The sequence below is a fragment of the Epinephelus moara genome, chromosome 6 (assembly GCF_006386435.1).
Source record: "Epinephelus moara isolate mb chromosome 6, YSFRI_EMoa_1.0, whole genome shotgun sequence".
NCBI lineage: Eukaryota > Metazoa > Chordata > Actinopteri > Perciformes > Serranidae > Epinephelus > Epinephelus moara.
Genome location: NC_065511.1, coordinates 21,857,336 through 21,882,725, shown reverse-complemented (window position 1 = coordinate 21,882,725; position 25,390 = coordinate 21,857,336). Strand labels below are relative to the sequence as shown.

At 46.6% G+C, this 25,390-nt stretch overlaps 1 protein-coding gene across 3 annotated transcripts in view; it reads left to right on the top strand.

Moving 5' to 3' along the window:
* The window catches only part of kirrel3l (kirre like nephrin family adhesion molecule 3, like), a 32,576-nt gene that overhangs the window by 6,075 nt on the left and 1,111 nt on the right, over positions 1-25,390 (top strand). Inside the window, exons 2-14 of one of the 3 annotated variants that reach the window (XM_050046082.1) lie at positions 15,082-15,234; positions 15,861-16,010; positions 18,032-18,189; positions 19,618-19,768; positions 19,933-20,038; positions 20,372-20,520; positions 20,641-20,768; positions 21,993-22,119; positions 22,294-22,394; positions 23,102-23,300; positions 24,689-24,808; positions 25,018-25,127; positions 25,283-25,372. In XM_050046082.1, coding sequence (XP_049902039.1) covers positions 15,082-15,234; positions 15,861-16,010; positions 18,032-18,189; positions 19,618-19,768; positions 19,933-20,038; positions 20,372-20,520; positions 20,641-20,768; positions 21,993-22,119; positions 22,294-22,394; positions 23,102-23,300; positions 24,689-24,808; positions 25,018-25,127; positions 25,283-25,372 — 1,742 coding nt within the window. Of the gene's footprint in view, positions 1-15,078; positions 15,235-15,860; positions 16,011-18,031; positions 18,190-19,617; positions 19,769-19,932; positions 20,039-20,371; positions 20,521-20,640; positions 20,769-21,992; positions 22,120-22,293; positions 22,395-23,101; positions 23,301-24,688; positions 24,809-25,017; positions 25,128-25,282; positions 25,373-25,390 lie in introns of all 3 variants that reach the window. The other 2 variants (XM_050046083.1, XM_050046081.1) reach the window with 2 other exon arrangements.

Below are 25,390 nucleotides of genomic sequence, written 5' to 3'. Positions count from 1 at the left end.
CTGAGGGGTGTCAGTCAAAGCTTATCGATCAGGCTTTTAACTGCGGCTCCTTCAATGGCAAAACATGTTAATGTTATTGAGCTGTGTGGAGACGTGAACAACAGCGAAGTACGTGGGTGGGCGGTTGGACTGGTAGGAGGTTAAGGTGTGTCTCTCTCTCTCCTGCCGTCTGTTTGGCCAAAGAAAGCCGATGTGGAGACAGCAATGAGCTCGGCATGAGAATAGGAGGAGGAAGGGAGGGAGAAAGAAAGAAAAGGAAGGCAGAGGGGTCAAAGGGATTTACTGCCAGGAGCCTAGCATTTCAGGTAATGGATATGCTTGTATTGGTGTAAACCAAACCTGCTGTTTTTCTTCCAGCATGGCTGAGGTGAAAAAACAACAAAGGTGTAACTGACTGCAAGTCTGAGGGGGATTAATAGAAAGTTGATATTTCAACACCTCGGGCTAAACATAAGATCTCAGGTGTACACTTGGACACGCAGAAAGTGGTTGTGTGCGTGCATGTGTCATTGTGTGAGTGTAGAGTTGCAGATGGGAGGGGGTGGTGTATGAGGGTGAGGTAAGGAAGGTGTACAGTGGGAGGCTTTTCTGCCTCTGCCACATTCCTGTGAAGCTGCAGCAAAGAGGGCAAGTGCACATGGCTAAGTGCTTCCCAAGCTGGCTGAGGTGAACCTAACACCCCTCCTGGAGGAAGCAGCCCAACCATTGTTCCAGCACATTGCACCCGTCTGACTGAGGCATCCTAGTGCTGTGCAGATCCCAGGGGGCTGGAAAGAGAACGAGGCAGCGGAGGAGAGGGACTGATTGTTCCCTGCTCAGACTATCCACAGATGGGGCTACGGCACAGGATGCTGGCTGTTTGCTTTAGAAAGTCCCAGGCGTTTGCTTTGCAGTCGCGGTGTATAGAATGCTCTGGGGGATAGAGGAGAGGAGAGTGCCAGTGGAGACAACAGCAGGGGAAGGGAAAGAGAGAGTGGAGGAGAGAGAAAGAGAAAGAAAGGGATAGAAAAAGGACCTTGCCTAATATGATGCCAGTGTGAATATAGTGTCAGTGCCAAGAAGGGAAGACAGATGATACAGCCATACAATGATAGGGTAGTTGGGCGAGAGAGTGCTCAAGTCCTCCCCTGTTTCCAAACAGAGACATATAGCGCTGGAGATAATGGAGAAGGGAGGGAGAGTAAAGAGAGTAAGCGAGGAAGGGGAAAAAAGGAAGGGATGAGATGCAGGGAACCTGGGCTGCATCCATCATGTGGTTTGGTGCAGAAGCCATTTGTACCTATTGTTCTCCATAATTTGTTTTCTCGGAGCCTGCAACGGGAGGGGTGAAGGGGAGAGACAAAGCTACGGCAGCCATTTATTTTTGCGCTAATTACATAAGTGAGACAGCATAATTAGACGTATAGCTAAATAGACAATAGGCTGAGAGAGAGATGCACACAGGGAGATAGACAGGGAGGTGTACATGAATTCAAATAGATGAGAGGCATGGCCCTCTCTATTTCACATTCAAGAGTGCGAGGGAACACGTTAAAAGAAGTAAAGGGGATGGAGACGGATAAAGGGAAAGGAAAAGGGAGAGTAAAGGAGATGGGCCGATGGAAGGGATAAAAGATAAGAGGGAAGGAGAGAAAAGCCCTCTTCACAGACTGCACTTTGAGGTGCGGCCCAATGCTGCTGGAATAGTCACCTCATTTAATACACCTGCTCAGCGGGAGGGGATAGCGAGATACGAGGAGATGTCGTAAAGAAAAAGAGAAAAGGGCAAAAGAGAAGAGAGGAAAGAGGTGGCAGATCTCATCTCTGCTTCTTCAGATCAAAGGCAGAGAGTGGCTACAGAAAGCTGTTTGTTGTGGCTTGTTTGGGAGGTTCTCTGTCTGTTTGGGGTCATGGTTTGACCTGGCCTGCTATTTTGTTCAGGCAGCATTGCACTTCAACACCAGCCACATGCCGAAACCTCGAAGGTATCACATTCTACAGGGCCCGGGGCGGTGTTTCTAGAGAGAACTTGTGATGCTGAGGGGCGGCGAAGCTGCAGGAAAGCTGACGAGAATTTGTATGATGATTCCTGTCCGTCTCCGTTCAAACATTGCTCCAAATTTTGCCGGCATCAAATTTGAGAGAGACAGACAGAGTAAGTGAGAGATATAAGAAAGAAGTAATGACTGGCCTCCATGTTGCTTTCTATTGTTTACTTACCTGTTTTCCGGCCTGTCCATGAAAGGCATACTTGTCTGCTACAGAGCTGTATACCGCTTCTGCTCCACTTGAAATGGGAAAGGAATCTATCGCCTACTTTTAGTTGTTTTTCCTGTGTTTATAAAACCTGCATACACACAGTAATTTTGGTGGAAAAAGCGTACAAGAGAGACAGAAGTTAAAACCAGTACAGAGATTGTATCTTTTCAAATAACTGAAAAAGGCCATGTTTGATGTTTAGTTGCCGAATGTTCTGACTGTGCTAATGCAGTTGTGCATCTGCTCAGGTCCACATGTAGGCGGTGTGTGGGTGTGTTGAGCATGTCACCAGTCTTTCAGGACTGTGATACAGGGGAAGATAAATAGGCCCTTAATGAAGCCACTCAATCACGAGCCAGTTAAAACAGCTGACCAAAGATTGAGAGGCAGTCAGGCCTGATTGGAGGCCTATTGAAGCTGGTAGAGGGAAGCTCTTGAGCCGTCACACTTTAGATTAGCCATTCACTGCACTGTAGACCTCTGGCCTAACTACTCTTCTTTCTCTTAACAGTCCTCTGACACACTATAGTATAGCTGGAGTCAACTCCTTGATTGTGCTGGGGAGTTCTTTAAAAGCCAATTTAAACTCAGTCCTTTGTTTAACTCCCCAGGAACTCAAGCTGGGACATATTGTGTTGGCTGTGTGTGTGTGTGAGTGTGAGTGTGTGTGTGTCTTTTATTGGGCCGAGGTTTAAGTTTTGTGTGAGCTGTCTTTGAGCATGTGATGTTTTGTTAAAAAGAACTGGGCGTATCTCAGAACTGGCACAGACTAGTTTTTTGGGTGAAAGAGAGGGTGCATGAGAGAAATCAATGGCCCAATTCAACCTATTACAGCCATGACTGTTGCTGTAATGGTGTGGAAATGGACAGTGGTCATGTGGATCCCTTTTATACCTCCAGGCTCGGATCACAACTGAGGCTCCGATTCATTTCCTCCCCAGCTTTGATTAAAAAAAAGTACTCTGAGGATTTCAAAGACTCTCACATGATGGTGACGAGAGAAGAGATCCTTCCGTTTTGTGAAGCGGATGAAACCCCCATTCTGCCAGGTTTTGCCGAGGGACAAGCATAACACTGGGCTGCAATTTTCCTCGACAAATAATGACTCCTCTAGTCCTCTCTCCTTCCAGCCTTTGCCTCTTTGATCCCAGGTAATGTGTTAACAAGCAACGGGTTCATGGAATACCCATAACATTAGTATGTGTATTCGCGCTGAGGTGTGAGAGTGTGTGTGTTTGCGCATGTGGAGCTTCATGTGTGTTTTCACACCAATTAATTAATTCCTTTATGTGCCTGCTGAGGTGACGATGGCCTGTCTCTTGCAGGGCATTGCTTTTTTTCCCCCTTCTGTGTCAGCCTCCACACATGATGGCCAGGGCTCTAACACATTAATGAGACCAGTCTAATTAGTGCTTGTGGTTCCATATAGGGGACCCCAGAAACCACAGCTCCATTGTGAGTTGTCCTTATCAGGGGACCACTCAAAAGACAGAGGACCCACTGCACCAGTGAGAAAGTTCACACATACAGGGAGACCTGCTTGGACTCACACTCAAATTAGTGTCCTGGTTAATTGGGATAGGAGCACAAAAAAAGGAGCGGTCGTATCTTCTGTTATATGACCACTGAGGTTCAGCTGCTTCCCGTTTAGCTCCCTCACTCCCTCTGGTAGCGTTCCTCCCGGAGGGCGATGCAGAAAAATGATTTTGCTCTCCTTCATCCCTCTCCCTCACTCCAGATAATTCAATCTGTTCAATATCAAATAATCTCTCCCAATTTTTCAGCCTATTTTAACCTTATCGCTCAAACAGCTACCTCTGGGGGATGAGCCTCGTTCCACCTTGTTAAAAAAGAGGGGGGGGAGAAAGAAAAGGGAGAGGTAGCCCAGGAAAGAAGGATGGCAAATAGCTCTCGGAGGAGTGCTTTTAAAAAGCCTCTGTTTGCCGTTCTCATGGGCCATATGTGAAACAGCCGCCAAATAGATTGAAACAGAGAAGAATAGTAAAGATAGAGAGATACAGAGGAAGATAAAGGAAGATGGAGACAATCTGCAAAAAAAAGAGGGGAGCGTAGGTGACGTGAGTTGTGGTACTTAAGGTCTGGGGCTCTAACTTGTGTCCCACAGCACTTAACATGCCCCTAGCCATCTCTCCTGGCAGTTAATTAGAATCCAATAAGGTTGCCGCCTGTTGGTCATTGTTCCTCCAGTGTGTTTACCCTTTCCAGAGGCTCCATTCGCTGCTTAATCTGCCGAGAAGCTGAATGTCAATAGGTCAGGCCAAGACTCCAGAGCCTTGAGAGAGAGGGAGACAGGACGAAGGGGGAAGGAGAGAGGATCAGGAGGATGAAGGAGAGGGGTCATTTCTCGCTCTCTCCCTTCCCTCTCAATATTTTCCTCTGCTGTTTCCATTCTAGTTGTTGTTTTTTTCCCCTCCTCCCTCCCTCTTGCGTCTCCTCTTCTCTTCTTTTCTTCTCACTTCTAATCCGTCCTCTTGATTGTTCTAAGCTGCTTTCAGCCAGCCCCTGGGAGGGTGGGGGGTTTTGGAGTCTGTTTTAATTAAGATTTAAAAGACGACTCCCTCAAGAAGGGAGATTTAAGAGCAGGATGGACTGAGCAAAGTAAATGAATGAAGGTAAGACAGATTGTAGAGAGGGCTCAACAAATATCAGAAATCGGTAAAAAGGAGAAAGTTAAAAAGCTATTATTTTACACACGTAGATGCGCGCGTCGCACACACCCACACATTCACACAAACGCAGCCAGACTCTGAGGCATTCGAGTGGCTAAGCCAAATGGGATTTTTTTTTTTCCATTTGTAATCAAGCGGCACAATCTATATAGATTGATCTCAACTTCCTGTGATTCATACCATATCCTGCGAGGGTGATATGGGATCAGTGGTAGCCAGCAGGCAAGCTGAGGGAGTTATCTCCACACTCTGTCTAATGATCGATCATCTCACCAGATGGGCTTAAGAGCCTGTAACGCTCCACTTGTTTATCACAGCCCCAAACCTGAGGCCTCTCCGTAGATGTGACCTGCAAAGAAAGTCTTGTTTTGCAGACAGACAGGTAGGATGCACGAAAGAGAGAAAGGAGCTCAAGAGACGCGTTTGAAAAGTTGAAAGTTTGCTTTTGTTGTCTTCGTAGTATGACCAGACATGTGGATAGGAGCTGCAGTCATTTCCTTGTGTGATGTGGTTCTACTTGGGTGGTAATGTCACCATCGCGGAGGCGCTAGACGGTCCCTTAATTAACAGGCTTATCACACTAGGACAAAAGGGGATTTCTCTGTAAGAGTCTGGCCATCAAAGATACACATACTGTTGTGGTCCGGCATGACTTAACGTCTACCCTGCAAACAATGCGTTGCGGACAAAGTGTGTGTCCATCTGTGTGTCACTGCAGCCCCCAGAAAAGGCGCGTGCTGCATGTTTGGTAAAACAGTCACATATCACACATCTGCCCCTACTGCAAAGCGTACATTCTTCATCCAGACTAAAACCCCAAAGAAAGCACACCCAAAAAACCAAGTGCACAATGAAGTGTTTAAGTTTATCAAACCAGAGACTTTTGTGCAGCCGGTAAGGTGTTAAAGGCCAGGCAAGGGTCAGGAGCCCAACCCACACCATTCTACATCCCAACACACTGCCACCATATGTCCAGAGTTTCACAGTCAATGAGACAACCCACCCAGCATGACAAAGACCTATTCACACCCACTTGACTCTGAGGTAATCTGCAATGCCATGGTATGATTAGGACAGAATGCAACACTAGTCCAACCAGTGGCCGTTTTGAGAAAAACAATGCACCAGAACGTACAGAGGAGTAGAAGGAGTGTTAGGGGAAAGGGTACGGAGACAAAGAACTTTACAAAGCAGTTTGAGAGGATAAACGCAAGCATGATCTTGCCCTCAGCTTGCTGCAGCTCCACCGCTTGCCTCCATCAAAGCCCCATGAGATTCCCCCAGCACACTCTGCCTCCGTCACTCACAACTCTGTTAATAAGGCCAGCAGTAAACGCCAGGAAAGATATGCAGGGATGAAAGATCTTTCTCTCATGTTCTTGCTTTGAGGATGTGTTTCCGGGTGTCAAGGGGGGGGTGGGTAGGGAAAATGCAGCTTTATAGGGTAAGGCTGCATTTTAATAGAAACAATAAACCCATCCGCTTATAAAATCAGATTTTGTGTCCCATATCCTGTTGTGTTGCAGCTCTGGGGACTTTTAGAAGATACGAAAAATAAGCCCCCACCTCCGCTAAGCTAAAGGTATAGGAGAAGCCCATGCCAAAGAATAAAGTGTGCGGAGATCCTGGGGGAGGGATATATCACACATATATTCTTTCACCGCAGCGATTAATATCCGGGAAAAAAAGGTCAAACTTGACTTGAAACGGTCCAGTATATCACAGTTACATTCGGAGCCTGCATTTCATACATCAATCCCTGCTGTGATGTCTCATCAGCCTGGTCACACAGGAGAGACCCACACCGCACATTATCAAAGATTGATGGGGTGTCCTAGTTAAAGACGGGGGGGAGGAGAGATGACTGGTTAAAGAAGGGAACCTTGCGTCACCCTCTGCCTTTTCAGGGGTGTTGACTGTGGGTCGCGTGGCCTTTTGCGGCCCAATGCAAACATCATCACTGTAGTTGGCAAATGTTGTGCCAGGCTTCACTACTGCGCGACCTAAGGACCTGACCCCGAAATATATAGGGGGGAAGTTGCAAATGCAACCTTTTGAGGTCAGTGCTCTCACACAAGATGACACCGGCTGACTCAGGAAGCTCAAGACGGAGGGCTGAGCCTTCCATCTCCTCCCATCCGCCCTCTCCCTCATCCTCTCCTGTAACGGAAGACAAAACAAACTGATAGAACAAACAGGCAGATTATCCTAAATCCTTTTTTCTCTAACACACAACCTAACCGTCTCTTATATCCACTGTTCACCGTCATACTACCCGTTTCTTGTTCAGAGTGCTTGCTTAATAATTAATTGATTAATTAGTTCGCTCATTAATCATTTATTCATTAATCATGGCCTGATTTTTCTAGAGGAAGCGGCGCAATCTGAAAAAACCCTGACTTCACATTTCACTCTAATTATGCTCCTTTACTAATCAACGCTTAAGAAATGGAGTTTCAGGAAATTAGTTTCCCCCTTCCCTTCTTTTTCTCAACACAAAGCAGGATGTATTGAGGTCGGCAGGTAACATTCTTTCCCTCCCTTTCTTGTGTTCTGGAAGCTCTTAGTCATCAGTAATTTTAAAGGAATGATTCAAGTTACGGGCAATCTGATGAGCGGAATAAAAATTTGACGTTAAATTAAAACTCGCCTTTTCTCCACCTCCAGATGAAACGGGGAAGAGAAATTCTGGTCACAGACTAACCACAGACATTGATTAATAAATGGCAATTTGAAGGCCGTTTGTAAGAACAGAGAGGCGGCAGCATTGTGAATCACACACTTATTGTTTTCACGGGATCCATGGCTCTCCTGGGAGAGGAGGTAATTTGTTTAATCGCCAGGAGTTATGTTCTCTGGACGGAGAGATGGGAAGATAGGATAGCTCAGAAATATCTCCTGTAATGTGGAGCGAGCAGGAGAGGAGAAACATTTTAAACAGGTTTAATTGGAAGTGTTTTTGTGCCTTTGTGTTCCTGTTGGATGCAGAGTTCACAACACAGCTCAGCTGCTTCCTCTGAAGGGGCTCTTGTCAGCTGCTGACAAAAAAGAATTATGCATCAAATTAAAGAGGGCTCCAGTGAAATGGAGGCAAGTCGGGCATTAACCTCTAAGCTTTAAAAAGCACACATATTAAGCAACACTAATGAGACTCTCATTGAGCGCACTGTGTTTTATATTCAAACACACACAAAAGCACGGCTTTGACTTCAATGTGGCATTGCTGCTTCTGAATGAGGTTGTCTCTCTTATTCATCTCACCAGCAGCAAACACTGAAGTAGTGAACAATAGCGTAGATGGCCCTTTTACTCTAATGAGATGCATACATTTACAACATTACCACCCTCATTAAAAAATAATAATAATAAAGGGAAAAAAAAGTATTAATTATGAAACGCACTACTTCCTATCGTGAAGAGCCAAGGGGGTCTCCACTGGGCTCAATTAGGAAGAGTAGGCCGCAAATCCCTAGACTAAATTAATTGACACCCCAGGGCATTAGGCCCAGAGTCCCAGTACAGAATCTATGTAGAGAATTCCTTTGTTTTCATTTCCACCGCCTTTTAGAAAAAGCAAGAGATGGAGGCAATTTTAACATGATCTCTTCATTGTTTTATGGATTTTTAATCTATTATTTATTTATATATTGTTTGTTTACTTGTCACGTCTGCAGCCGTGAATGAAAAACCATACTTTTTCTTTTTTTTTAAATTCCTGCCCCATCTTTGAGATGCCTCTTCGTCACATGTTGCGCACCATTGCTGTTTTATCCACCATGTCAGCTGTTGTGCACACACTAAACCAGGGCTTTTGCAAACAGCACAAGAAGTTAATGATTTAAAAGCACAGTAAATTATACTGAAAGCCCTTCCATCCAAACAGTGGGGAAAGAGGGGGGAGGGAGCTGGAGAGGGAAATTGGGATACAGAGACAGAAAGAAAAAATGAGTGAGAGAGAGAGAGAGAGAGAAGCAGAGGGGGACAGAAAAGGGCTGGAACTGTGACACAGATCCAGCCAGCAGCTGTCTTGCAGTGAAAACACCAGGGGGTAAGGAGGAATGACACGAAATGACAAGACTAGCTCAATCAACATCTTGTCAACACTGCTGGCTGATGTGTACAGACAATTTCATACCGCCACCACTGGCTCCCTCCCCTTTTCTCTCTTTTTTTATATGGCTTTTTATTTCCTGTCCTCCTGCCAGCCAGCCAGTCACTTGCTATCTGTCTACATGGAGTCAGCTCTCAGCTCTTTGGCTGTTGGCTTCAGAGTGGGGGAGCTGTTTAAAAGCTGTGCTAGAATTATACTCAGAGAGATGCTTCTGCCCACTAGAAACCCTAAAGATATGGGACTGTGACAGTGAGTGTGCATCAATGTGTGTGCGGCAAGTGTGAGGAGACGGTATAAGAATGAGTGTATTTATGGCACATTGTCGGGCACTGCAGCACAGTGACTGCGCGAACCATTCACATGCGCTCACACACTGACTATGTCACATCAGCACTCTTGGTCTCCCCCCTCCACAGCCTCCTCCTTTTTTCCCCCCTCCCTTCTTCCCCTCCTTGTATGCATACCACTCTATTACTCTATCCACTGCATCTGCTGTAGCAGGTACCCGGGGAGAAACTCTGCCGCTGCTCGCCCATGCGATCAGCCTCACTGCTGCCCTGATGTGTGCAGTGCCCTATTCCAGCAGAGAAAAACCTCGTGGTGACAGCCTTGGAGACAGACTGATTACAGCGTTCCATCAATCCCCTCTCATGGCCCGCTCCTTTGCAATTGGAAGCTGACAGGAGCCCACTTTTTCCATTTTTACCTTACCTCAGTTTTTTCCGGTCTTTCTAACATGTAGTGGCTCTTTTTTTTTTCTCTTCCTGTTGTTCCCCTTACCCTGCTGTCTTGAGTGTTGTGTTGACAAGCTGACACAAACCCCTGTGATTTTCACACCAGGGATGCAGAGAGCGAGAGAAAGGGACAGGGGATACAGGATGGAGGAGAGGAAGAGATGGGGAGAGAAAGTGCAAGGGAGAGGCTGGCAAGAGATGACAGCTGACACGGAGTCTGGAGAAGCAGAGTGATGGCAGAAAGAGCCATGGAGAAAGCAAATCAACAATTAGTAACACCTTACATAACTCTCAAAGGGGGGCCTCGCTAGGCATTGATTTCAAGGATCACGGCTCACTGACTGTAGACATATGAGTGATAAACAGAGGAATGAGAGGATGGGGCTGGATTGTAGAGGAATGGAAGAGAATGCCCTGGGTGGGGGTATCAGCAGAGCAGCAGGGGGGGCTGGGTGGATGAGCGGGTCCACTCTCTATAAAGGGTCTAGGTCTGAGCCAAGATTTTCACAATGGAATAAAGGCTGAAAGGGGAGGCTAGGAGGATTAAACTCCAGCAAAACAGCTCTTAAAAAGCTGTTAGACTGCAATTTGGGCACAAAAACGCAGAGTGGGAGAAAAGATAGTGAGAGTGGGTGGGTGGGAGTGCAGCTGGAATGCAACGTGGGAGAGAAAGGATTGAAGAGAGGCCGGGACACACTGAGGTATGAGAGAGAGGCCATCTGCAGAGGCACAAGCAGTTTGCGACGGTCCAAGTCAAAGAAAAACACAGAGGTTCCACACACACACACACATACACACAGTGCATGTGTTGGTCGCCGCACTGCCACGAGTCGGTGGGTGGCATTAGTCCCCTTCAAACCCTCAGAAGTTCTGTAGAAGTCATGGTAATGAGCTTAGTAGCCAGATCAAACATGAGATGGGTGCAGGGTCCGCTTTGGGACATACTCTTTGGTTCAGCTACCTCAGCACTACTATCTGTTTGTACACACACACACACAAGCACACACACGGGCACAGGAAGGGGAAGACAAAAGAGCCTGACTCAAAACAAAGGGATAATAATTCCATACAGAGAGAAATGGAGCTTGCATTTTCCAGCCCGATTTAGAAGCCTTATCTAGACAAGGCACAATGGATGGCATTTGGGGAAAGGGGTTGTTTATTCCAAGCTTGACACTTTTTTGCCAATTGCCTTGTTTTGTGCTGGGGCTCTTTTTTTTCGGGTCTGTTTTTCCTCCTCATTTTCTCCTCTCTGGCTCTTATTGTGGAAAACTCAACACCAGCTGGGTGCAGGATTCTGCCTCCACCGCCGGGGCAAAAAAAAAAAGTAGATATCAGGCGCTATTTTTTAACATTTTGAATTATTACTGCACAGAGCAAATTGTCCAGTCAAGTTGAGAGCACTTATATTTATAGACCCCACAGGACTAGATGTTGCACTCTTTGCACTGGATGGGAATGAGGACATGGAATAAAATCAGGACTAAAATAGGGACTCTCTGCGAACGCAGCTCGGAGCCTCTTAGAGGGAATGAACATATGCAGTTGAGTGTCATTGTAACAACACGAGGAAATGGACAGAGTGCATCGCCTGAGCGGTTACAAACAAGAGTCTGGCGTTATTTTCTGTTTTATTTGAAGGAGTCGACTTTTTGAATGCTGGGTTGAAATGATTTATGGCCTGGTCTTTTCTTCGTTTTTGTCAGATTACCAAAATGGCGTAAAAGATTATGACTGTGGTGACTTGGTAGTAAATGCACTGCACTGTGTGTGTTAGATCCCCATTTTATCTAAAGGTCATCTGCAGTGCCATTATCTTTCTCAGTCTTTAGCATCATGGCCGGTGCTTACACATACACATTTTCAGAGTGCACACACACACACACACACACACACACACTCAGAGTGACTGGTTCAATCTAATTCTATCAAGGCAGATGTCCAGTGGTGGACGGATCATTGCTGACATCTGTCCATCTTTTCCTGATCCTTCCTGATGTCAGTGTATCCCTACCAGCTCAGATGTGGGAGAGAGAGAGAGAGTGCAGGCAGCACCATGGTCGACGCAAAGCTCTTTAATAGGTTGTGTCCAAGTCGGAGGGGCTGTTTTTGCACTTAACTCCGACCATGTGACGGCGACAGCAAAGTCACTGTGTCAAAGTAACTGCTAAATGTGCCCTCCGGTGCCTGACAAGTCGCTTTCCCTATTAACACTGCCCCACCCTCCCCACTCATTCACACATTCGGATGCACACACACACACGGGCATAAACATACATAGCACAATTTTTAGACACAAACACACACTGAGCTCCCACAGTCGGGCAGAAATGCACACACACATAAACTTAGCCCCATGTGCATCCAGCAGCGTGAAATGATATTCCATTTTGAGAAATCCGGATTAAAATGTATCAGGCCAAATGTGTTTTGACCTTGTTACTGGGGAATGGAAAAGCGCAAACACACATACACACACACACACACACACACACACTCACGCACACAGCAAAGGTAAGAAACAGAGTAAATGTTGCATTTTTTTGCAACGAGGTCTCGTAAATCTAAAATTTAACCGCCTTTAAAGTAACATTAAGCACGCCGCATGTGGTACAACTAATCTACACTGCACATATTTACCTGCGTAGCATTCAAGGCGACATGGTAAATAAACTCACATCCACTGCAGAAATGTTGGGATTTCAAGGGGGATTCAAATCTTTCTTTTCGAACGTGATTCAATTGCAGCCAACAGACAGACTCCTCATTTTGAATCTGGTGAAAACACTGAAAGCGATGGTGTTTGCGTGTATGCGCTTGTGTGTATGTGGCGCTGCAGCAGCACACCAGGAACAAGTCTCCTCACACCCACAGCTCCCTACTTCTTCTGACTGCCTCTCCTCCACTGTTTCTTTGTCTGGTTCTGTTCCTCCCTCTCTCCCCGTCAGAAATGTATTCATGTAATTAAGCTGCTAATACACCGTCAAAGAATTGTCTAATTCAGCAAGGAGGAATTAAAGGAATCTGGCATGAGTCATTAGCCAGTCGAGATGTTCTGTTGAGCATTTTCAATAAGGGATCTGGAGAGCAATGAATCACTCATATGGTGTGAAGACATTCGCTACAGCACATACTCTGTACTCTATATTTGTACGCCTGCGTTTGTATGTGTGTGCGCGCGTGACGTTAATTGCCATATGTAAGCGTGAGAAATCGTATGTGGGTGAGGTAAAGAGAAACAACTGAACGCATGTAATCCATGCAAACAATCAACCAATGCAGAGAATTATTACCCATTGTAAACATTTTGATACTCTGGGCAAGATACTTAATTGCAATCAATGTTTGTAGTATTGCAAGTACAAAGAGCAAAATCCCAAACTCGCTCTGCAAGTGGAGGCAAATGAAAACGCTCAATAGCTCATAAAGGCAGAATGTTAGGGACAGGCGGGCAAACTGTGAAAACAGCATTTTTTGAAGGTATGATGGGAAAATGCCAGCCTTCACTAAACGCCTAATAGCCTGAGCTAGAAGACGTTTCACTTCTCATTGACGCTCTCAAATTGGCCTCTTTTGATCCACGGTGCGTGACACACATACAGCCTACCTGTTTGCATCCACAGCTCAATAGGCTTTTCAGACACTTTGGTAAAATGATGCACAGGGAGATGTTACTGGTGAACCAACATGCATTGTTCTCTGATCTTTTTTTTCTGTTCAGCTATCTATTAACATCTCCTTTGGCCCAGATGGAGAGTAAAAGAAAAGGCGTATGTGAAAATGGGCTTTTTGGAGGCGGTTGTCGAGAATCACAGCGGTCTGAGCTGTGGAGGACTCACGTTCCTGATGAGCTCACTGTTTGGCGGCTTTAATTGTGCTGTTGGGTGACAGAGACAGGAGGGTGCAAAGGGAGAGGGGAGGCAAGGGGCAGGGTTCAGTCCATGGTGCACCCAGAGATGAAGTGGATAATTGAGTGCGGAATAAACACTGCCAACAACCTTGGAAGCCCCCCCTCTTCCAAAAGAAAGAAAAACTAGAGAGAATGGAGCTGGAAAGAGGGGGGGGGGGGAGAAGAGAAAAGGGGTGAGAGGGAGAGAGAAAATCCCAGCTACCCTCTGGGGGGAAAAGCTGCTATTGAAAAGCTATTAAACTTGCATTTAGCAGGATTGATTGGAAATGAAGAGGCCTATTAAAAGAGAGGGACAAGGGGACAATAGCGCGTCTCTGGCCGCCGTATGTTGCCCTCCTTTCAGCGGCTTTCTTCGCTGGGGGGGGGGAGCAACCCTGTCTGTTTAAGCGCTCCCACCAAGAGAAGCAGTTCAGGGGGGGGCTTAGCAGTGCCTGAATAGAACCCGCTTTATCTTCCTCTGTCCCCCTTCCCTTCCATTCTCCACTGAGCAACAAAGAAAGAGAGAAGGAGAATGAGGGAAGGTTTTTTTTAAGTCCTCTTCCCGACTCAAACAGACACCCCACTTAGATAACCAACCAACTGCCTCTCTCCCTCTCCTCCTACCTTCCCCTACGGATTAGTTACCTCTGGAGTCTTGCCATCTTCCCCTGCCAGTAGGGTTTGTAATACTCAATCTTTAGCATAGTGGCACAAACAGTTGGAAGCGCGGATCCGTATTCACGCTGCGTTTCTGTATGCGTGTGAAGGCAGGCCAGCCAATCCTGTGAGACCGTGCGCCATGCTTAAACACAGCAGCAGAACGGCGGCAGGTGTCTCCGCTGACTTTCAGCAGGCTCAAACGGATGGGTCCCCCGGGAACTTTAATGGAGTTTTGATTGTTTAACATCCATTTTTACAAAAAGCACACTGAAAGAGTGGCAGATTTTTCTCCCCAGAAGTGTGTTTGCTTCATGTCAGCGAGCATATAACCATATGGTCTTGAGAAAGAGTTAAATAAGTTATGAGGCACAGCTGACTCTTCCTCTTAGAAGCCACATTTATGGAGGGAGAAAAAAAATATTTTCACACATGCTGGCCTTGTCCTTTCTCTCAGCGAGTGCCATGAAAACAAGAGAGTGAAGAGGCCACTTCACGGGAGTCTGCCCTCTTTCATACTTACTTTTTTCCACACCCCTTACAGTGCAAGTTTCACTTATCTCGTGCTACATCTCTGCTGGCACTGCAGAAACAGACTGCCATTACATTTTATGAAATGCCATTAGCGTTATTCTGCGTACCTATATGTTTTATAGCTATTTTGTGAATTTCAGTACGAGTTGTCCATCTACCATCATGAAAATATGAACTCCACAAGACGTTTTATTCACATCATACTTTCTCTCTGTGTTCTCCCAGCAGCCACCCAAGCAGCCTACTTCTCCCAGCAGCCCCAGGACCAGGTGGTTGTATCTGGCCAGTCGGTGACTCTACCCTGTGTCATTGTGGGTTATCGGGGAATGGTACAATGGACTAAAGATGGCCTGGCACTGGGTGGAGAGAGAGACCTACCAGGTATTATCACTGACCTCTTATTTCTGTCTCTCTTTTCTCTGCTGCTTTCCGGTCGTTTATTGCTCTCTCTGTCTCTGTCTGTCTTGTCACGATCAATGCCAGGTCTCATTAGAAACCAAGTCTCTCTATGTCAACTGCTGGAGTTTTACGCAAATGAATGTTTAGAGAACAATGTACTGCAGACAGGTCGGCTGCTGCTGCACACACCGAACTTTAATTTGTTGTTTAGCATTTTAAGGGTCTTGTAGGAAGGTAGATAATCAATTGGCTTTTGTCACGCGCTGACATTTAAAATGTGTGGCAGACTAGAGAGAAGGTGGAGAGGCTTCCTCTTGACCTTAGCCACCCCATCTTTATTGTGTCTGTCTTTAAAGGACAGACTCCTCATGCAGCAGCCTTCACACGTGTTGCATTTCCAGCCTCACGCTGCTCTGCTAACACAACAGCTCAATGCCTGGCTCAGTGAGGTGCTGCTTGCTTTCATTTGTGTCTTAAAGAGCCTTGCCACGTTTCTCTCGCCTTTGTTCAAAGCACAAGTCTGTTCATTTTATAGTCCTTTCATTACGTGTTTGTTGTTGGGTGGTTTGTTTGTCTCTGACTCTATTCTCTGTGCTGGCTTCACGCAGGCTGGACGCGCTATTCCTTAATGGGCGACCCGCTATCAGGCGAGCACAGCTTGCTGATCGATTCGGCAGAGTTGGAGGATGACGCGGTGTATGAGTGTCAGGCTACACAGGCGGCGCTGCGCTCCCACCGTGCCAAGCTCACTGTACTAGGTAAGATACACAGCTCATGCATGATCCTCACAGCCAGCCCTCGTGCCAAGGCCTGCAGGCTGGCAGCGCTAGGGAACAATCAGGGGAGTGTCTTCATCACAAAGCACAGAAACATGCAGACAAATTTATAAATAACACATGTACAACACACAAAAGATAATCACATTTAATACACAACTTAACATAGGCGGATAAAAGTACATCAAAATACTCTTCGATTTGCAATTCATGAAACAATCTCTTATCACCACTCAAAGATATCCCCACTGCAAATCTAGTTTCCTGGTTTAAATCATGTCCTGAAAGTCTAATTCAAACGAAGCAAGGCTCAGCCAAGAGATTTATCTAGAAAAAAAAAGGGAACCCCTCTGCTCTCAGTAGCGATAATCAAGACTGTGGACGTCGAGGATAATGTGATTGCTGCAGTCACAAATGACTTGCGTAGTCGCTTGAAAGTCAGGGTCTGCACAGTTAGCACATTTTACAGTGAGCCACAACATTTGTCAACCGCAAGGCGGTTTTTACATTAACATGATGTGAGTGATCTACTTCTTCACACAGACGTTCAGAGGTGGAGGGGGGGATCGGGAGCGGTGGGGGGTGGGGGTGAAGAGGAGGGCCAGGTCTTATGGGAATTGGAATCAGCAAAGCACTGCTGGCATCTGGTGGCATGCAGAGGGATATCACTCTGTTAATTAGTCCTGTCAATTGTCCGTATATTCACCTACGCGCAAGAATTAAAGGAAGAAAGGAGAATCAGAGTGAGCGGTTTCACAGGCACGGAGCTGCAGCTTATGCCACAATACAAAGCAGCTTTCAGAACCCATTGTCCTTGAATCTATCTGTTGCTATTAAGGTGTGCATTCTGAGTTCACTGAGGCAGGGTGACGAGCCGTACAGATAGGGTTGCCTCAGAAAGGCAAGCAGATTGAGATCACAAGCAGTACGGAGGAACATTTCAACTAAATGAATAGATTCAGAAAGCTCACCCGTGTTCATCAGCCCACCTTTCGATGTGTAGTGTCACTGTCAAAGCTGCACAGAGCAGTACAAAGCACTGCCCTCACCACATGCCCACACACAGCCGTACCAGATACCCATGTGGAGGCTGCAAAGAAAGTTGATAAAACTGCCTTTTTTTTACATTTAATACACTCTGAAAGACCAAGGCTGTTGGTTCATGCACATTATATGCATTTCATAAGTATATACGGGAAATCAGGTGCATCGCTCAGGATCCTGCAGTTTATGTTTATGTGTGGACATAAGAGCATTAAAGAGAGAAGGGGGCTTTTTCTGTGCATGTGTGTGCACATGTCTGTATGTGTGTGTATGTGTGTGTGTGTGTGTGTGTGTGTAAATCAATGTGGCCAGATGAGACCAAAGCAATCCTGCACAGTCAAAGGAGTCAACGGCGGGAGTGCAGTCAGGGGAATCGGCATGGAAATTAAAATCACCTAGCACTCGGATTCCATTAGTGTCCGTGCCGCGGCAGCGGAAGGACCTCTGACAATTCAGATACACACAGTGAAATTGGTTCGGTGGAGGGAGCGAGAAAGGCCAGCACAAACCCCATGTTTACGCCTTCTCATATTGGTTGGGGAGATAGACGCCTTCATCAGGGGTGGCACGCTTGGCTTGCCAGTGGTGCGTGCGAAACCATGCAAATAAATGAACAAATAAGCAATTCAGTTGAAACATCACTCTGCAACAGTAAGAGCAAATAGAGTAATAATGCTAGTCCCAAGAAAGGAAATAAATATGGTTGAGTCTGTTTTTCTTCCAAATGACAACTGTTCTCGGTCTTTTCTCCTGTCTGAAACTACACCTTGTTAAACAGACACATGGCCATAAGAAGATATTGTGTGCCTCTTTTGCTGTTGCGATATATTGATGCTGAGCTAAGAGCAACAGCGAGCTCAATAACAGTATGACTTGTTTGTGGCTCTGTGCTGGCCTGGAGCTGTAATGAGGTTTTTTTGTTGTTTTGTTTTGAGTGGTATGTTTGTTCTGCTTTACAGTTCCTCCTTCAGACCCTGTGGTGGAGGGTGGCCCTGTTGTACGTCTTAAGGCCCACACACCGCACAATCTCACCTGCAGAGCCTCGGGAGCCAAACCTGCTGCTGAGATCACCTGGTACAGAGATGGAGAGGTCATGGAGACTGCAATTTATTCCAAGGTACGGTGAGAACACATCTATGCCCAGCATTATCATTCAATCACTAACACCCACACAATATTACAACGCGTAACAGCGGGCAGAAATAAATGCAAAGCTATTCAAAACAGAAATATTTTCTCTTAGGGTATGATACTCCTCTTTCTCTTTTTATTTTTCTCATCTTTCTTCCATGGTCTCACAGTTTTTTCTTTCTATCACCACCCCTCTCTCGCACAATTTGTTCGCTCACTCTCTGCAGTCCCCCTCCCATTTTCACTCATGCCTGACCCCCCCTACCACCCCACCTCCTCCCACTCCTCTGCCTCCCCCCCTTCACTCGCTAACCCCCTCCACCCCCCTTTGCTCGCTAATGCAGCGACACTACAGCATAACTGGAGCATGCCAAAGCTCAGACAGGCATGAGTGTTTCATACAGTAGAGTTTCTGCAGAGAAGAAATCACCCACAACAATGCAGAAACACAATGGGGATGCGCCGGAGCGTAAGCCAGCCACGGCTGGGAAAGTGTCACATTTTTCATGCTCTCTGACCACGCTAAACGACGCTAAACGCCACATTTAAGGAGGCGAGAGCCTGCAGTGAGAAGGGAGGGAAGAGGATTGGAGGGAGGGGAGGGCAGGGAGGAGAGGAGAGGAAAAGAAGAATACAGGGGGAAAAGAATATAGAGTTAACTAGTGAGATAGCTTTGTGAAAAACAGAGCATTTCCAGCATTAAGATATGAGACTGGGGGCAGAGAAAGCTTTGTCCTAGTGAGGGGTGGTGACAGCGAGTGATGTGATTTGATCTAGCATAAAAGTGCTTTTTGTGTGTCTGGCTGAGGAAGTGAAAGCCTGCGTCCATTGATTTGGCTGTCCAGGGAAAAGGCTCAGCTTGCCCTTGCTAAGATGTGTGACACTTCTTCCTCACTGTCACCACCCAAAAAAACAGACACACAGGCACCTTGGCCATCACTGTTTTTTTTCCTGTGTGTGTGTATGTGTGCGGATGAGGAAGAGAGGGAGAAAGTGAGAGAGCAGTGAGCCATATCCTCAGAATCTACACCTTTCCTCACTTAGGCGTATTGATTTCTGTGAGCAGTAAATAGATTTAAAAGATGATGACAAACAAGGAGCGCTGACGGGGAACACTCTCAGAAATGTGGGAACAGCACAATATCCCCTGCTGCATCATAAAATATATGATTTAACTGCCATGCCAAAGAACGGGATGGCAATTTTAATGCCTCACACATGAAAAAATAAGACTGCAGTGTCATAGAGATATTCCTAAGTGGTGCGATAGCAAATGGCAAGTGACTTGCTTGTGCGCCATTGAGCTGATGCCCAGTTCTGCTCGTTTGTAACAGAGTCTCTCTTTAAAAGCATAGTTTGTAAACTGTTGCTCGGACATCCGGCAGCATCTAACAGTTATTGTGCAACTTTGCAGTCACCGATGGAGGATGGGAAGAGGGAGACAGCTGTTAGTATGCTTCCAATCGTCCCTGAGGATAGCGACTCTGGGCGCACCTACACCTGCAGGGTTCTTAACCCAGCTGCCCCAGCTGGACGACAGACATCGGTCACTATCAACGTCCAGCGTAAGTGTCCCTGCATCAACTTTCCTGCTTGCAGCAGAGTGCATGCTACACACAGTAATCTGTAAAGCACATTTGATTCTGTTGCACCGTTAAAAGGTGAATGGTAGTAATAAGATTAGTAAATCCAATTTGTGTCAGTAACATAAAGGTTTTCCTTCTCACAGACCCTCCTTCAGTGACTCTATCAGTCCAGCCTCAGACTGTGACCGAGGGAGCCAAGGTTCTCTTCATCTGCTCTGCTTCGGCCAATCCTGAAATCACTGGATACAGGTATCCATCCTGCATTTTAATCTCAATTTTTCACTCGGATCCTGCCACCGCGCACGCAGAGCCAGCAGTATAAAATGATGATACAGCACAATCTCACAACAAACTCTAAACATTATATAGTGCCAACATGGCAACCAAAGTAAAGATGTCATCCAAAAAAAAGCAGAACAAGCATGCAAGTGTTTCGTAGATTCATTGTGGGCTGCTTGATTGGCAGCGTTTGATTGTGATTGGCACCAGCCATGAATCGGCTAATAGCCACTTTGATACGCATGGCTAAGTACCTTCCCTGAACTAATGCGACTGTATAATGTAATTATTCATCTGTCCCAGGTGGTCCAAAGGAGGAGTCCCCATCTCTGAAGCAAATGGGGACAGCCTTGAGGTGACGGTGGACTACTCTTACTTCACAGACCCCGTCTCCTGTGAGGTGTCCAACTCTGTGGGCAGCACCAATGTCAGCACTCTGGTCGATGTCCAATGTGAGTTTAATATATACAGTGTGGCTAGGCTGTACATTTTGAGCTTTTCTTGAGGTGCATGTTATTGTAAAAGCAGCCTCTTATTGATTGTAACTGGCTGCCTGTGTCGCTTCACCCTAGTTGGCCCCAGACTGCTGTCGGAGCCAAAGCCAATGACGGTGGACATAGGGATGGATGCAGCCTTTACTTGCGCATGGACTGGAAACCCTCCTCTGACCCTGGCCTGGACCAAGCAGGGCTCCAGCGTGGTAAGGCAACCAACACTAGTCACCACCTTGTCTTGGCTGTAAAGCTTCAACACCACCCATCAACACCCTCCCTCCAGAGAGAAACATTCACACATGGCCTTGAGGCATGAATCCCTCACACTTTTCCCCCACACATTCTTTTTCAGGCTGATTCTTCAACACCTCCTCTCCCCATGCTCCCTGAGGGCTAAAGCCTCTGGCAGAAAACTGTCTGTCCACTGACAGATTCATACAGCATCATCACAGCACATGACATGCTGTCATAACTCTAATCAATTGATCAATCAATCAGTCAGCCAGACAACCAGTGAGCCAAGCTGTGGTTACAGAATTACAACACGTGCCGCAACTTTAAGAACAGCATTCCTGCCTCTTAGACATTAAAACAGGCCCAACTGCACTTGAGTATCCATTTCCTCAAAGTCAATTTCGTAGGTGGAACAAATGGAACATTTCCACCTTCACTTTACATCATCCTGGTAAAAGTCTTTGAGCGCACACACCATCAGTGGGGGCATCCCATAGGAGCCTCTCTCCTGGCGACTAATATAATTTCTGAGGCGATGCTGGAGAAAACACCCCCAGTAAAGAATGCTGCGGGACGGCGTAAGCGATGCTGTCATCTCAAAGAGTGAACGCTTTCAGCCCCTCTGAGGGAAAAGCACAGGCATTTTTCTAATCCACCCACTGCCACTGTCCCTCACACAGCCACGAGTAATGGATTAATTGGGTTACTCCATAAGTGTGTTGAAATAAAAAATCGGAGAGAGTGAGAGCAGTGGGGGGGTGTAGAGAGGGAGGGAGGCAGGACGGAGTGGGGGTAAATGGATTAATCACAGCTTGATGGAATGACAGGATCAATGAGCTAAGGAGTGAGTGAGTGTAGCGGCTCCAAAGGCTAGGGCCCACTCACACCATAGTGCGCTCCGTTCTGTCCCCACTGTTTAATTACAACAATCTCCCCAGCAGCACGGTCACTCAGCGGTGGCTGGAGTGCTTAATGCTGTGATTAAAGCTCTTCACAATGAAATTAAACTCAAACCACCAGCATTTGTTACAATGGTCAGCCCACCTCTGTGCTGCCTCCACAATGAGTGGGCCACTGATATAGGTCCTGGTTTCCTTTGTCTGCCTCTTCTCCCCACCGCCCTGCTCTTTCTCTCCCTTTCTGGCTCTTTCTCTCCCTAACACACTTCTCACTTGTCTCTCTGGATTCCTCACTAGGTGCTCAGTAATGGCAACACCTTGCAGCTGAAGGCTGTTACCCAGGAGGATGCTGGAACATACACCTGCAAGGCCATCGTACCCCGGATTGGAGTTGCGGAAAGAGATGTCACTCTAACTGTAAACGGTGAGCGGTTTCTTTTCAGAGTATGCAGAGTTGCTTGTAATGTTTGAACTGATGTGTTGAATAAGTAGCATCAAAACTGATTATATGACAATTTGGCATTGGTCAATATTTCAAAATATTCTTTTGTTTTTCATTTCTCTGCTCCGCTCACTCTTTCTTTTTTCCTCACAACAGGCCCACCTATCATCACAGCGGACGCCACGCAGCACGCTGTCAAGCACTCCAAGGGCAAGTTGGAGTGCCGGGTGGGAAGCAGCCCCCCGCCAGATAAGATTGTAAGTGAGCCTCTTATTTGTGTTGTGCGTCACTCACTTATGTTTGGGAGCTTACATACTCCCATGTTCCTCTTCGCCACACCCGCATGAGAGCGATCAGTCAGTGTAGTTTTACCCCTGACCTCACCTTCACACCTTTCGCGCCAACACATCTCCGCCTCGCACGCTAACAAACACGCACGCATTCACAACTGTAATTGCACCGACATTGACTGGAGAGACAGTGGAGTTGGGGGAGCTGTGGGAGACCGACTTCCTGCAGGTTTCAGCCAAACCGCATTCAATTAGCGGCCCAAGAGGCATCACTCGCCTGACCCTGTTGAACTGCTGAACGTACGCTGGGCTGAGAGAGGATAATTAGGGTGTGAGGAGGAGTGAGAGACAGGTGCCCTGCTGGCCCTGTGCTACAGACGGTAGAGAGGAGCCTTATTTCATAGTGCAGCTACCTAACCCTCCTTAGGCCTCACCTGCAGGGCAGACGTGGGAGGCAGCTTAAACATGAGCCCGTGAGCTGTGTCAGCCACAGAGCACCTTAGAGGTCGGCGGAGAGGAAAGCAGAACAGAGAGAGAAACTGGTGTTCAGTCAGCGGCAGGCCGGGATCTAAGGATAAACAGCCGGGCAGGCCTCTGCTTTGCTCGCTGGTGAGGAATTCTTCATAGAAAAGTGACTTACTCCCCGTTGTCTTTTCTTCTGCTCCTCCCAACAGGTATGGACCTTTGGAGACATGAGCCTGTCCTCTGGTTCCTCCGGTCGTTACTCAGTGCAGACAGTAACCAGCGACCACGGGGTCCTTTCTTCCTTGGTGCTGTCCGAGACTCTGGCCCAGGATTTCCAGCTGCGCTACAACTGCACTGCTTGGAACCGCTTTGGCACCGGCACTGCCCTGGTCACACTGAAGGAGCAAGGTAAACTTTAGCCCTTTTCACAGGGATTGTGTCATAGGGCAGCGAAAAAGTACCTTCATTTACACAGAGCCAAACAAAAGCAGCATCATGTCGCCCAGTATGTAATTTTATATAGCATGCTCGTGTCCCACAAGCAAAAGAGGCGGGACAGGCGTCAAGTGTAACACAACAGCGTCCGCCTCTAGAGACATTTAGCATACACATTGGCAGAGCTTTCTAAATGATAACAATGGCATAACATGACATTAATCATTTACTGGCCCTGTCATATAGAGGTTGATCTCACCCTCTGCAACGATGAGACGTTATTGTTTTCCCACTTTTTTGGCTGCTGTTCTTCTTTGAGTTAGCTGCTAACTGCTTCTAGCTGCTTTTTAAATCTCCCAGTAGTAAGTTGCACACATAACATATCATCAAAATGTCCCACTTGTCCTTTTCCTACCTCTGCTGCCAGCTTAGCGGCGAGACAACTCTGTCTCCGCATTTCACGATCTTAGCTTTTAGAAAGAACATTGTAGTGGAATAACAGCGCAACATTCCTGCCTTGAACAGGCAGTGTAAAAGGGGCCACAGACAGGGGTAACAATCCCCCAGCAGGGCCCTCTTCAAAAGTTATAGTGATGCTCTTAATCCTTCCTGTGAAGCTGGCCAGATTAGGTGAAAGCAGTGCTCCTGTCTTGCGCTTATCTTAATTATACTCCTCTAATCGATATGATTTAATCAGCAGATGGTTCTTTTAATGAATATGTTTGCCCCATAACATAGATATTGATTGGGGACAAAAGTCAATTAGAGGAAGCCACATGCGTTTGTGGTTGGACTCATACTCTCTATCACTGTCTTTGAGCCAAGTTCAGCATCTCAGGCTGCAGCCCCTTTAAGTGATCTTAAAATCAGGCAGTAGTACTACGACACTGATGCTAGTGGAAGCCACTGTTGCAGCAGACACCAAAAATAAGGTCCTCGCCAGTAATTTACATCAACGTAGCAGAGTGAGGTCTCCAGAGAAATGGGCAGCGGTATCTCCTGGAATCTCTAATTAGATTACTGTCTGTTGCTTCATTGCATGTCAGGCCTTGTTACCCTTCTTTCAGAGAGATTAGAGACAATAGCCAGGCTGTGGGATGCCGGATTGCCCGCGTGAGCATACGCTAGCTGTGAGCAGGCCGGGGCTTACAGCAGATGAATTAATATAGGCGTTGACGTTTCTGGGATTAGCAAGACAAATGAATGGATCTCTTTTTCTTTCTTATGCTCTGATCTGCACGTTCTTGACACTGACACTTATGTTCTACTATCTCTCATCTCATCCCTCCCCTTCTCTTGACAACCATCTACCCCCACTCCTCCTACACTGCACTTCTCTTCTATTACTCTTCTTGTTACAGAGGCCCTGCCTATGTTGATAATTGTTGGTGGAGCAGTAGGTGGAGGCTGTGTCCTGCTCATCTGTGTCATCACTCTAGTCTCCCTCTGTTGCAGGCACACAGGCAAAGGTGAGCTCAACGGTTAGTATGGGCGAGCGGGTCAACAGCCAATTCTTCAAATCAAACAGATTAAAGTCTTTTTCATTTGTGAGCTCAAAAATTGAATGGTTTTTGTTCAATTTTTGTGGCGTCTCACCCTGTGATTAAATAGAATTTTTGATGTCAATTTTTGATGTACAAGTCTGCCCGGTGATGTCAAGTAAAGCTCCTCTTCTTTTCAATCCCCGCAGGTAAAAGGTGCACTCGTCTTTCTAAGAGTGACATCAGAGTTCAGATTGTTCACAGTGATCACAACGCTACACGTGGCAATGATGATGAGGAGGATGTCAAAGAGCCCATGGTAAATTTCTTTGCATGCCATGTAGATATCTCTGTTGATGGTTAGGGAAACTCACATTAACACTGAAATATAGTGCTCAGACTTTGTTTTGTTCTTATTCGAGCGAGGTCTTGTTAATCCGAGTAATTCTTCAAAAATGCTTGGTCTTCCCTCAGGCACCGAACAGCAGCGAGTCTCCTGGGACATCGCGCACAGAACACAGCGACCTCCTGGAAGAGGAGGAGGATGAGAGATCGGACATCAAGGTAAAACTGAAAATACTT